The 12,564-nt window shown below is 37.2% G+C and overlaps 2 protein-coding genes across 4 annotated transcripts; one reads left to right on the forward strand and one right to left on the reverse strand.

Moving 5' to 3' along the window:
• Nucleotides 1-404: 404 nt before the first annotated feature.
• On the reverse strand, nt 405-6,575 carry dclre1c (DNA cross-link repair 1C, PSO2 homolog (S. cerevisiae)). 2 transcript variants are annotated; one of them, XM_065265841.1, is made up of 14 exons: nt 6,329-6,575; nt 6,188-6,239; nt 6,009-6,093; nt 5,838-5,897; nt 5,700-5,755; nt 5,418-5,519; nt 5,238-5,310; nt 5,006-5,146; nt 4,826-4,927; nt 4,581-4,717; nt 2,203-2,257; nt 2,015-2,103; nt 1,831-1,928; nt 405-1,677 (listed from the first exon to the last, which is right to left on the reverse strand). In XM_065265841.1, the coding sequence occupies exons 1-14, from the start codon at nt 6,435-6,437 to the stop codon at nt 812-814; spliced, it is 2,025 nt and encodes a 674-aa protein (XP_065121913.1). In that variant the 5' UTR covers nt 6,438-6,575; the 3' UTR covers nt 405-811. The 2 variants fall into 2 exon arrangements, with proteins under 2 accessions (XP_065121913.1, XP_065121914.1); XM_065265842.2 differs by lacking the exon at nt 6,188-6,239 and having other exon boundaries at nt 6,329-6,449.
• A 423-nt stretch (nt 6,576-6,998) lies between these two features.
• meig1 (meiosis/spermiogenesis associated 1) lies at nt 6,999-8,599 on the forward strand. 2 transcript variants are annotated; one of them, XM_065259967.2, is made up of 3 exons: nt 6,999-7,134; nt 7,536-7,687; nt 7,970-8,599. In XM_065259967.2, the coding sequence occupies exons 1-3, from the start codon at nt 7,089-7,091 to the stop codon at nt 8,096-8,098; spliced, it is 327 nt and encodes a 108-aa protein (XP_065116039.2). In that variant the 5' UTR covers nt 6,999-7,088; the 3' UTR covers nt 8,099-8,599. The 2 variants fall into 2 exon arrangements, with proteins under 2 accessions (XP_065116039.2, XP_065116040.2); XM_065259968.2 differs by having other exon boundaries at nt 7,132-7,254.
• The last annotated feature ends 3,965 nt before the right edge of the window (nt 8,600-12,564 follow it).

Here is a 12,564-nt window from a genome sequence, read left to right on the forward strand (position 1 = left end):
GAAAAATCCGATTTTCATGATATGTTCGCTTTGAGCTCTAACCAACTATTAGAGGTTGCTTGGTGACACATTTTTGTTTAATAATCCATTTTATTAAAGCCACTGTAAAATGGTTGGATGTGAACCCACCAACAAAAAAAGAATGGATAATGATTGTAAAAAATATGTATGATATGGAGAATCTCACCTTTTCGCTAAGATTAAACATGGATAAATTTTACAAGTACTGGTCAAAATGGATAACGTATAGGAGTGTGGATGGAACATAATGAGAGGTTGTAAATGTCTTGCAATGTCTGTGCTTTTTGTTTTATGAGAGGACCTTGAACCTTTTTTTCTTTTCTTTTTTTTTTTTTAGACATATATTCCCCTGGTGGATGTTTTCATTTTCATTTATTTATATATATATATATATATATATATATATATATATAAATAAATTTTTTTTTTTTTTCATTCTCTCTCTTCCGATATTATTTGGAGAGCAACCCCTGACATAAAGTTAATTGTACATGAACATCTTATCTGTATGTGATACCCCAGTGACCTGTCTGTTCTGTTCGTTGGTATGTGTTGCAAAAAAAATAAAAAGTATAAAGCCACTGTAATAAAACAAAGATTAAATATTTTGTAGTCAACAACAAAGTTGCAAATAAAATATGTGATTACAAGAAATTATAAGCAGAATTACAGAACAAAGTCAAGATAGTTGCTTAAGGACTTATTGTGTTGTTCTAAATTGATGGTGGTTATGAAATGTGTAACCACTGAGGTATGCTCTTGTACAAAAGAATGTAAAGGCTGACTTAAATTAAAAAATCTTTCTTATTACTACTTCCTCTCCTGCCGCCAACTTCCTATACAGGTCTTTTAGGTCGTCTGGCTCTGAGACTTTAGAACCAGGTGTTGCTGGAAGCTCAAAATCTGACGATACCTGTGAATCTGATTTCTGCTCCCTGGTTTCTGTTTTGGGTTCATTTGCATCTGACCCCATCTCACCAGATTTACTGTTCCCATCCTGAAACACCCCATTGGTCCCTTGGTTACTTGTCGTCTTACTGTCATCCACATGTATAAGAACAGTATCTATTTGACTAAAGCTCTCTGTACCTACATCAGATACATGAGTGGACTGTGAGGAGGTCAGGTAAATGCTACTGTCATCATCATCTTGAAATAGCTCGGGGGACTGAGGTGCAGTGTTTTCGGTGGATAAGGTTTGAGTATTTTGGCTGTTATCAAACTCGCTCTCATCGGTCAACACTGGGTCTGCCTTGAAGAAATTTTCCCAGCGGGGCGGAGCAGAGTTAGATTGTGGTGTGTTAGAACTGGATGTGGTTGGAGTCATTATGGGGCATGTAGTTTCTGTGCCAGGTGGAGCAGCACCAGATGGGTAAGGTTTAGGGGGTTCGTCACCCATGACATTTGAAAGCTCAGCATCGTCTTCGTCGTCATCATCATCATCATCATTTGATTCTGTGCAATCTATGTAATTGGAAGGCTGTGTAGAGGGGAGGGGCTCTGGGAAGACATACATTTTGTCTTTTTCGAGGGAATCTTTATTGGGGCTGTGAGGCTGGGTGTTATCAGTAACCTTGGTTGTATCAGTCACTGACATCTTCCTCCTCCTCGGAGCCATGGCAACCTCCGCAAACAAGTCTTCTTCACTGTCTGAGCCTGGATTGATGAAAATCCTGGTTAAACTTTGGTCAAGATTGATAGCCAAACATTTTATATTATAAGGATTAGATGACTTAATTTTTTTCCTCCAATGTGTGCTCTATTTTTGGATTGTTTGCAACCACAACTGATGTTGAAAACTGTTCATACCTTCTGATGTGCACTGCTTTTTGGTTCTTTTGAGTTTTCCAAGTGGCATGTAGACAATCTCCTCCCCTCTAGAGCGGCGCCTACACAGTGGCTTCAATCTAAAGAAAAGCGTTGAATTTTACAAAAAGTATATAGGATGTGATAAAAAAAATTCACATACAAAAGCAGAACGGCCAGTCCTTACAGTTCTATAACATCCTCTACTGTTTGTCCCAAGGGAATGACATTAGGGTAGATGTTTACAGGACAAATGTAAGAAAGGAAGTCTTTGACCTAGTCACAGGAAGTAGAATCACAAGTCTTAAAAAAAGGCGTATTATTGTGTAGGTGTGAAAAATATTCTGCATCTTTTTTGGAAAGTATGTTTCTTACCTCTGCATAAGAAGAATGAAAGGAAAAACAGGCTCTGTAAGAACTGCTGCCCATCCTAAAACGAAAGTCACATTCGGTGATTAAAAAAACATTGAAAAACATTTTATAAAAAATATACACTCACTTGGCCACTTTTATTAGGTATAATAAACCTGTTCAATTGCTCGTTAACACAAATTGCTTATCAGCCAATCACAACTCTAGACGTGGTGAAAACAACTTGGGGAATGGGGAAGAAAGAGGATTTGATTTACTTTGAACGTGGCATGGTTGTTGATGCCTGACAGTCTAGTCTGGGTTTCTCAGAAACTACCATCTCTAGAGTTTTCAGAGAATGGTCCAAAAAAAAGAGAAAATATCCAGTAAGCAGAAATTGTGTGGACAAAATGCCTTGTCAGAGGAGAATGGGCAGACTATAACTCAAATAACCTTTGCAACCAAGGTATGCAGAATACAATCTCCTGAATGAACAACACATTGAACCTTGAAGCAGATGGCATACAGCAGCAGAAGACCGGGTGCCACTCCTGTCAGCTAAGAACAGGAAACTGAGGCTACAATTCGCACATGCTCACAAAATTGAAGATTAGAAGGTTGAAAAAATGTTGCCTGGTTTGATGAGTCTCAATTTCATCTGCAAGAATCAGATGGTAGGAATAGAATTTGTCGTAAACTAAAAAAAGCATGGATCCATCCTTCTTGGTATCACCAGTTCAGGCTGGTGGTGGTGTAATGGTGTGCAGAATATTTTCTTGGGACAATTAGGGGCAGTTGTAGCCTAGGGGTTAGAAGGTCGGGTTGTAACCCAACAGTTGCTAGTTCAAATCTCATGGCTGGCAGGTTGCAACATAATTGCCCTTGAAGAAGGGCACGACATGCAGTGCATGTGTTCACTACTCACTGGGATGCGTTAAATTCAGGTGTCACATTTCGAGTATGCGTTCCATACTTGACAAACATGTCATTCTCGATTGAGCATTGTTTAAACACCTTGGCCTACCCGAGTATTGCTGCTGACCATGACCACAGTGTACCCATTTTTTGATCACCAGGTCCAGAATAATGCACCATGTCACAAAGCTTGAATCATTTCAAACTGGTTTCCTGAACATGACAATAAGTTCACTACTCTAATGGCCTCCACAGTCACCAGGGGTCTCATTTATAAAACTGTAAGTAGGATCCTAACTTAAAGTCTACATACGCACATACGCCAAAAAATATTAAGACTTATAAAACAAAGCAATGTTCCCTTTATAAATCACAGATAACCTGCAAGTGTGCATATATGAATCATTCTCAGATCCCACTCTGCAAGCCCATTCTCCCAGTTTGTTTTTTTGTAGATCACAACCTTTGCGTGGGAACTGGTGTACGCATGTTTCCAGCCCTGTTTTGTGCATACGCACGCTTAATAAATGACACCAGATCTCCATGCCATAGTAGAGATCCTTTGGGATGTGGGTGAATGGGAGTTTCCCATCATGGATGTGCAGCCGACAAATCTGCTGGGTTCTCACACCTTAGTTAACTTTATATTCAAGGACTTTCCAGGTCCAATACCCTCAAATTCAAGGACTAAATGTGGCGACACATTTCAAGTGAGAGCAAGGTTACATCGTGTTACCTTTTAAGATACATTGTTACAGTTCCCTTTCTAGGGAACTCGCGCTGCGTCACTGCAGTGACACTTTGGGGACGCCTCCAATGGTAAGTGCCTCTGAATGTGTATATCAAATTTAACCAATGGTTGGGCTTAACGACAAAGACAGGGTGAGACAGGAGCCAGGAAGTATATCACAATCTGAAATATTGCCAAAGACGGCTTTACAGGGACGCAGGAAGTGTGGCAAGGGAGACGCAGCGTCTCGTTCCCTTCTCAGGGAACAACAGTTACATACGTAACCCGAGACGTTTTCATGTGTCAAACACAACTATGCAAAAAAACATTTTGGTATGAATCCACATTCGCATACAGAAGATATAAGCATTTAAAGTGAACAGTTTAGCACTTGTGCTTAAAAGCCTAGAAATTTTATGATATTATCCTACACTACACAGGGAATAATATGGATTTTTTTTCCAGAAAACTTCTTGCATAAAATAGATTCAAGCACTTTCAATGACCTGTATCTATGCATTTATTTTTCAAAAACTTCCCAGGGCCTTGAATGTTTTTCCCCAGATTCACAAAGTTTCCAAGGACCCGTGGGAATCCTGTATTGAGTAAAATCTCTGAAGAATTTTTCCACCACCTTGTTGAATCTATGCCACGAAGAATTAAGGCAGTTCTGAAGGCAAACACGGTACTAGCATGATATACCTTAAAACTGGCCTGTGAGTGTAAAGACCACATTATGATGAAACACTGCACCCACTTGACAACGACCGAAGTCTTTTTGGTCCGTTCTCCAAACCATATGGTTGAGGGTTTGATGCTGATAATGTTAAGTGGAGTGCCGTCTGGAGCCGTGGAGCCGCAGGGTAACCTGTTAGCTCTGAAAAAAATCTCATCCTAATAAAGAATCAAAATATTGATCTCAGTCAACAAGCCAAGATAAAAGATAATGAAATGATTCTTAGATAAAGGTACAGTATTATCATGCAAAGAAATTAAGTGTGCCTTGGGGTGCCTGCAGGCGTGGATCTGCGTTGCCCGGTTGGTAGTCATATGGCACAAAATTTCAGGCATTTTCTTGAACATATTTAAGCTCTTTACATGTATCTGTAATGGAAAATGGTGTTACGTTTGTAAACAAGACAGAAAGAAAAATTAGAAAAAGCATCTGTAGAAATCTCTGACCTGTGAACTGAACTCCTGTCCAAGGTTGGTGAAGAGATATTCATAACCGTACGCCGCTTTACAGTTCAACCAAACTACATGGTACGGACTCCTACAAATCCAGTCTTGTACCAGCTGTCTTATACCTGACAAACAAGCCTCCTAATACAAATTCACAGAATCTCTAGTTAAATGGTCTGTATAGTAGAAATCTCTGTATAGTAATGCAATTCAGGTTAGTGTAAATTCTTACCCTACTAGGGATCTGATGGTACTTTGGATCAAAAAATGTAGTATCCAGATATACACTCTGAATGTCCTTTACTCTGAAAACACAATCTGATTATATTTTTTAAATGACGCTGTGTGATAACAATTAGTTATAAGTAAAGGTTTAGGAAATTAAATGTAGACATGAAGGATCTGGACACACCTGTCTCCAGAGTGCAAGTGCTCCATTCTGGCTGCATCTCCAATAGCCAATCTGAAGTCTCCGGTGTACAACACTGTACCCTGAGAACCCTCAAAGAGAAACCTGCATAAACACATTATTGTATAAATCTCATGAAAGATCAAGAAATGTTTGAAAGTTTATGCTACCCACAGATGTAAAGAACAAAATTAAGTTTTACATAAACAAAATTATATTTGAATTTTTTTTAAGATTGTAATGGCATTAAATGGCATATCAATTTTATTGGCATAAGTTACATACATAACTGATCCTGGACAATGTCCAGCAGGAAGCAAAGTAACAACAACATCCTCCGACTAAAAAGAAAAGCCAAACACAATTTAAGATTAACTGCTCTGATTTTTTTACATATCAATAAACAAGAAGTTTAATGCCCACCTCTCCAGTGATTTCATCTATTAGTGATATGTGAGTCGGACTGTCCAATTCCAGGGCCACCTGATATTTGATACCAGCATTAAAAGCTTTTAAAGGCAGCATGAGCATCAGTCTGTCCAACAGTTTATTATATAAATGATGAAAAGGTGCTTGATTTAGAAAAATGCTTACAATGTGATCTTCCCAGAATCCATATTTTGGGTTACTAAGCAGAAGCTCTTTTGTCACAAATGAGCAGTACAGCTTGATAGTCAAACTAATGAAGAGTCAAGTTAGTTACATGTACAACTGCAGTAACGTTACTTGTTGAAAATGAAATGATATGCATTCGATTCTAGCACAAAAGTTACCTAAACTTCAGTTTTCTTTTTAGCAAAGGACCTTTCAATCCTTTCATATGATCTGTTATGAGTGGGTAAAAACATTAATGCCAAACAAACTGACATTGTCTGTAGGAAACTTGCAGGATCAAGTTCAGTTTGCTGACTTACCTTTATGGCAATGAGAAAGAAAATAGGCTCTGGCATGTAAATTCTCCCTGTCAAAACGGTCCAGGGAGATGGTGGGATACTCCTTCATGCGTCCAGCAAAAGAGCTCATATTGAATGCATACAAAAAGGCTGACCAAAAACTCAAAAACACCTAAAATGACAGGACATCATAGCCTTCGCTCACTCTATACTTGCGATTTTGTACAGCAATCGGTCTTCCCTCCTGTCGGCTTCTTCTTCTTCTTCTTCTTCTTCTTCCTTGTGTTTTATAGCGGGTGTCATCCAACATTACCGCCACCTACTATAATGGAGTGTGAACCAAATTATCTACCCAAACATAAAAAAACAAAACCAAAAAATAATAATAAATCAAAAAATTAACTTCCTTTAATAAGATAATTTAAATTCTATTTATTAACCCAGTTTCCTTCAAAAACACTTCTTATAACTTCTGTGGTGTCCTTCTCAATATTTCTCTTTCTCTGTAATATACTTTTGGCAAAAACATAATACATGCTCCACTGATTCGTCCTCTTGACAATACTCACACAGACCAGTAGGATGTTTTCCAATGAGTTGTATGTAATTTTCTGTAGGCATCGTTTGAAACCACGTGATTAAAATATCTAAAGTAACATCTGTAAGTATAGCGACATCTGTTGGACAAGAAAAAGTCGCATAATAAATCTTATGCTCTTAAATAAAAATGTCAGTTTAACCTTTTTGATTTATCACATCTACTAGTCTACAATTTCCAGCAATGGTTTTGGTTGGCCAACTAAACTTTCGTTTCTTCGTTTCCTCGGGTATGGTTTCGATTGGCCAGCAATATTTGTTTTACGTACAGTTGTTGTCTTGGAAACGCAGCAAACAGTAACTTACTAAACGAACGTTTAACGATTTCGCTTTTATCACTCACGCCAAACGTTTGTATAAAACATTATTAACAATTACTATTGAGATAGTTATGTATTTATAGTTATAAATGTTAATCTGCAGCTGTGATTCAGTAACAACACGTAAAGCCTCTTCTCTGTAAATGTCAATGTTACCTGTCAATGTTTTGTGAATCCGGAATTCTAAACGATTATTTGATGTTTATATTTCTAAATTGTCTTATTAATATATTGCAAAAATAAGTTCTATTGTAAAACTGCACTTGTTTTCAAGAATAATACAGTAAAATTGCGTATGTTGTCATATACAGAAAACATGTCCTCTGTTTTGATGGACAATAACGCCAAACCAAAGTCCATGAGTCGAGCAAAGCAATGGACAGGTGAGGTTGAGAACCTGTACAGATTCCAGCAAGCTGGATACAGAGATGAACTGGAGTACAGACAAATCAAGCAAGTGGAGGTACCCATTGTTGTTAACACGAATTTACGTATGTTAACAGTTAATTTAACGTATTTACGTTAACTAGCATTAAAAAATGCTGAAAACTATATTGTTCATTGTTTGTTTACTATATGTTAGTTAATGCATTTACTTATGTTTACTTAACCTTATTGTAAAGCGTTACCTAATGTATATTTAGCACCGTTGAGCATAATACATTTCTTAAGTATTTATAAAGTTCCCTGATAAATAAATTTCCACATTTTTTACTTTATTATAACTTGCCTACTGTTGCTCCAGATTGACCGTTGGCCAGACACTGGGTTTGTAAAGAAGCTTCAACGTCGAGATAATACATTTTACTACTACAACAAAAAGAGGGAGTGTGAAGATCGAGAGGTTCATAAAGTAAAGGTTTATGTGTACTGACAGCCCTAACTCAACCAGCACTTGGGATAGTTCACCCAAAAATGAAAATTCATCTTTAACTCACCCTCATGTTTTTACAAACCTGTATTCATTTCTTTCTTTTGCTAAATACAAAGGAAGATATTTTAAGCCATTTTTGAACTGACTGATATTTTTCCTACTATGGAAGTCAGTGGTGCTTTTGTTTACTGCTTTCTTGCAAATATTTTACTTTGTGTTCAAAGAAATGTATACAGAGGTTTGTAACAACATGAGAGAGAGTAAATTATGACAGAATTTTTATTTTTGGATGAACTATCCCTATAACCCATGTTTCTTTTTTTAAGTATGAGTACAGATGTCAAAGTCTTCATCTTGTCATTGTACAAATTGATCTAAATAATTTTTTTTTCAAGTGAACAAACAATTTGATGATTTGTATTTAAATGTAAACATTGAATTGTTAAATTATTAACAATTTCAAATGTAGTAATACCAGAATAAACCAGCTGTTAAAACAGATTGTTATGTTTTCTTTTTGCATTTACAAATATAAATGATAATGTGTTAACAGCTGCTTTTTATTTTATATTAACATTCCAATGTAATTTAGTTCTTTCAAAACAGTATATCATATCAATGACTATACTTTTTGGGATTAATGCATTATAGTCTATTAAAAGGGATTAAAAAGTTTTAAACCTTTACCATTTACTTTTTTATTATTTCCTGTGTTTGCTGTTAATGTAAAATAAAAAAGTGTATGTTATGATATAAAAATGCCCCTGTCCCAAATGGCACCCTGAATTTTCCTACAAGTCCGCATGTGAAGCTTGCACAATTCAGAGGAAGTTGATAAAGGCGGAATAATTTAAAAGTTGCTAAATGACACTGTGACATCAGTGCGTGATGACATCAGAGTGGCAATCGGGAGAGTCAGGACTTCGGTGGGCCGGTAGTGTTTTGAGATTGCGAGGGCCCGGTCTTAGCAGGGCTTTCAGTCTTTTGTCATGCACACCCGCCACACATTGTCTTTGTCATGCAGAAAAACTATCACATATTTAATATGCTGCAGCGCCCAAAAGGTATCTGGCCGCACCGCACCTCTTTTTTATCAAGCCTGTCTCCCCTGTAGTTCTGATCGAGCATGCAACTTATCAGCCAATCAAAAAAAGAAAGAGGCTACACAATAGCTAATCAGAAAATAGCACTGTTGTATCTGGGTAAGATTTAATGCAACAACCAATAAAAAAGCATTTTCACCCACAGAGGAATGGAGCTCCGAGCATCACTTTGAGCACAGAGTAAGTCTGATCTCCTGTTTTAATGTTACAACAAATGCACAACTTGTTTGATACAAACAATGTCAACTTGACTGCTGTTAGAGAATGTTTTACAACCTGTGGGACAAAGTCATTATTATGCAAGTCACAAGTAAGTCTCAAGTCTTTGCCCTCGAGTCCCGAGTCAAGTCGAGCCAAAGATGAGGCAAGTCCCAAGTCGAGGCAAAAGTCAAAGCCAACAAGTCTCAAGTCAAGTCCAAAGGCCTACCATTTTAGTTTCGAGTCATTTCAAGTCCTCTTACAGAAATAAAATGTATACAAATCATGTATGTCTGTAAGATTTGTATTTATTTAAACCTCTTTTTATACAATAAAACAGTAATCAAATACAGTAAAAAAATTGCACTAGAACAATGCACAGCAGCTTCAGTCCTGTATTGTTTTGACCTCATATTGCCTCATATTTTAATATTTAAAGTTTAACTTTCAAATAGACATGGGTCCTTTTAGCCTAAACTTAGGGCTAACTTAAACATGTTATCAATAAAATCCTCACTCCTCAAAATTATTACTTCTGAAAAACTGAGCCAACACGATAATATGAGAGAGAAAGTGATGTGTGGACAGGTGATGAGCAGAGAGTGAGTGTGTGTGCGCATGCATGCTGTGGACAGGTGGAGGGAGGCCCCTGCACTGCATTGCCTTTGCAAAATATCAAATTGGCCAAAAGTCTGTCAGTCATTTGTGTGCGAAGGAGATGCAAAATGATGCCACCATGGCTGAAAACTCGCTCCACTGGAGCACTAGAAGCAGGCACTGACAAGACTCTGATGGCTACTTGAAAGAGTGAAGGAAGAGTCTTACTGTTCAGTGCCCAGAACAAAAGGGCATTCTGTCCTTCTGCCATATCAATATAGTGACTTAGCTGTACTACTGGTGGGGTCCCAACATCCCTTTTCTGCCTCTTATGGTATGCAGCAAACAGCCCTTCTCCTTCCATGTCCTCTAGTTCTTCTTCAGCAGGCAGCGACACAGGCACAGGATGCTCCGTCTCTGCAGCATCTTGCAGGATCAATTCTAAAAAAAATTAAAACGTGTCACAACAGTAGAAACAAAAGAGCCCTTATTACCATTACTGATGTTGATGATACTGTGCAAGACTGAAAATTTTGGTAACACTTTATTTTACGACCCGCAAAGTACCGCGTAATTAAACCGAATTTACAGCGTATCTATTTGTAACAACAGAGTACCTCTACAGTACGTACTTGTAGTTATAAGGGAATAATATTTTAAGTTTGGGGTAATAAGGGGGTAAGAATATATGGAAAATTATTCTCTAAGTATTTCATAACTACAGGGTACCTATTGTAATATTACGTGGTATGTATGACTTACGTCTATGGGTAATATGGTCTATGTGTAATATGTTTTTTTTTTTTCATATTTGCTACTTACCTGATGAAGTGTTTTGTATACAGTTGATGTCTACAAGCCACGTCGGCAAATAAAATATAACACACAATAAAAATAATAGCAACTTGTACCTCTTTGATCTGTATATGTATACAGGAGTTACCAGGTAACTCTTATATTTGCGGGCTGTAAATTGAAGTGGGGCTTGTTCCCCGATTGTTCTGTGTATGTACCAGGTAACTCACATATTTGCGGGCTGTAAACTAAAGTGGGGCTTATTCCCCGATTGTTCTGTGTATGTACCAGGTAACTCACATATTTGCGGGCTGTAAACTAAAGTGGTGCTTTGTTCACCTCTTGTTATAAAATGTTATAGGGTAAATACCAAAAACTAGTGCTGCACAATTAATCGCATCGCAATCGCAATCGCGATGTCAGCCTGTGCAATTATATGACAGCAAAAATGTTGCAATTGTATTAAATAAATAAATTTGTTAACACAAACTTTCTGATAACAGTTTGATGATTTTCCTTGCCGTTTAAAAAAAGAAAGAAAAATGAACAAAAAAGGCAGTCCACGTGTGGCATGCACGTGTGTGGTGTGCTTCGTCACTTATAACTGAGCGAAGATGGATGCAGAGGAGGTTGACAGTGATCTGGTAGCTAAAAAAAACTCTAAAAAAAACTGTTGTATGGCGGTATTTTGGATTTAGGATTACTGACACTGAGCAGTTGCTACATCACGTGGCAATACGAAAACATTTCTAGTTTTACAAATACAAATTTTAGCTAAACTGTGTGTGGATTTTCTTTAAAACCCATCAAGTTGACTCATGATACCATTTAGTATAATCGCAATCGCACATCGCAATTTTAGCATCAATAACCGCAATGGGAAAAATTACCCAAATCGTGCAGCCCTACCAAAAACATACAGAATATTGTTATTTTTATTTTAAAACAACTTATTTCAAAACATCTTTAAAACACTATAATTAAGCCAACACTTAATGTTTATTATCACATAACTTTTATTTAAAATAAAAAGTCATGACAATTTTTCATTGTTTTGCGGCTTGGCTTCCTCTGTTGGTGTTCTTGTCCACTCGGATGATGAGTTGATGTCGTCTCACAAATGCTGTTCTGCATTACATATAAAAAACATAAATGAAAGCCTTCAGTAAATGTTTCTTCACTGTGCCTTGACAGAAACAGAGTTTTCTAAGCCAGTTACGTTTATAAATTTTAGGCTTACTTATGTGCTAGCTAACCTGCTACCGTTAGCTAGCAACTTTCTTGAAAAACATTGTTTGAATGAATGCGTGAGTCATGTATTAACAAAACCAGTCACCTTATCCAGCATGCGGATCCTGCTAACATCACTCGCAGCTGTACTCCACAGTGTAGAACGTTTTTAAAACCTCTTAAAGAAATTTCACCTCAGGATCGCGTTCCAGCAAACCTCCTGCAGACGGCCGCGCGTTCTACACCTGCGCAGTAGCCTACGCATGTAGTCGTCTTTTGCTTTAGCGGGAGCTGATATCTGCTGTTGTTTCATTCTGGTTTGCCATTGCATAAATTATATTTGGCTAAAATACTTGTGTTTACAGTAAATAAATTGCAAAGCACCACTTCAAATATGTCCGCAAATGTAGGAGTTTCCTGGTAAATAAGGAATAAGTTGCTATTTTTATTGTACTTACCTTAAAAAAAAGATAACCAGATTAAATCAGCTGGACTTTTGTTATTAAAAGCAAGTAATATAGGCTACTAAAATAAAAGTGATAT

This window comes from Paramisgurnus dabryanus, chromosome 1 (assembly GCF_030506205.2).
Source record: "Paramisgurnus dabryanus chromosome 1, PD_genome_1.1, whole genome shotgun sequence".
Lineage (NCBI taxonomy): Eukaryota > Metazoa > Chordata > Actinopteri > Cypriniformes > Cobitidae > Paramisgurnus > Paramisgurnus dabryanus.

Bases quoted from the DNA above. Each gene is read 5' to 3' on its own strand.
- dclre1c (XM_065265841.1), bottom strand. From the start codon at position 6,437: ATGAGCTCTTTTGCTGGACGCATGAAGGAGTATCCCACCATCTCCCTG. The intron at 6,240-6,328 runs GTAAGTCAGCAA...CACTCATAACAG, and splicing joins TCTTTCTCATTGCCATAAAG to ATCATATGAAAGGATTGAAA. The intron at 5,898-6,008 runs GTAAGCATTTTT...ATCAAATATCAG, and splicing joins GATTCTGGGAAGATCACATT to GTGGCCCTGGAATTGGACAG.
- meig1 (XM_065259967.2), top strand. From the start codon at position 7,089: ATGGTTTTGGTTGGCCAACTAAACTTTCGTTTCTTCGTTTCCTCGG. The intron at 7,135-7,535 runs GTATGGTTTCGA...TGTCATATACAG, and splicing joins TCGTTTCTTCGTTTCCTCGG to AAAACATGTCCTCTGTTTTG. The intron at 7,688-7,969 runs GTACCCATTGTT...CTGTTGCTCCAG, and splicing joins GACAAATCAAGCAAGTGGAG to ATTGACCGTTGGCCAGACAC.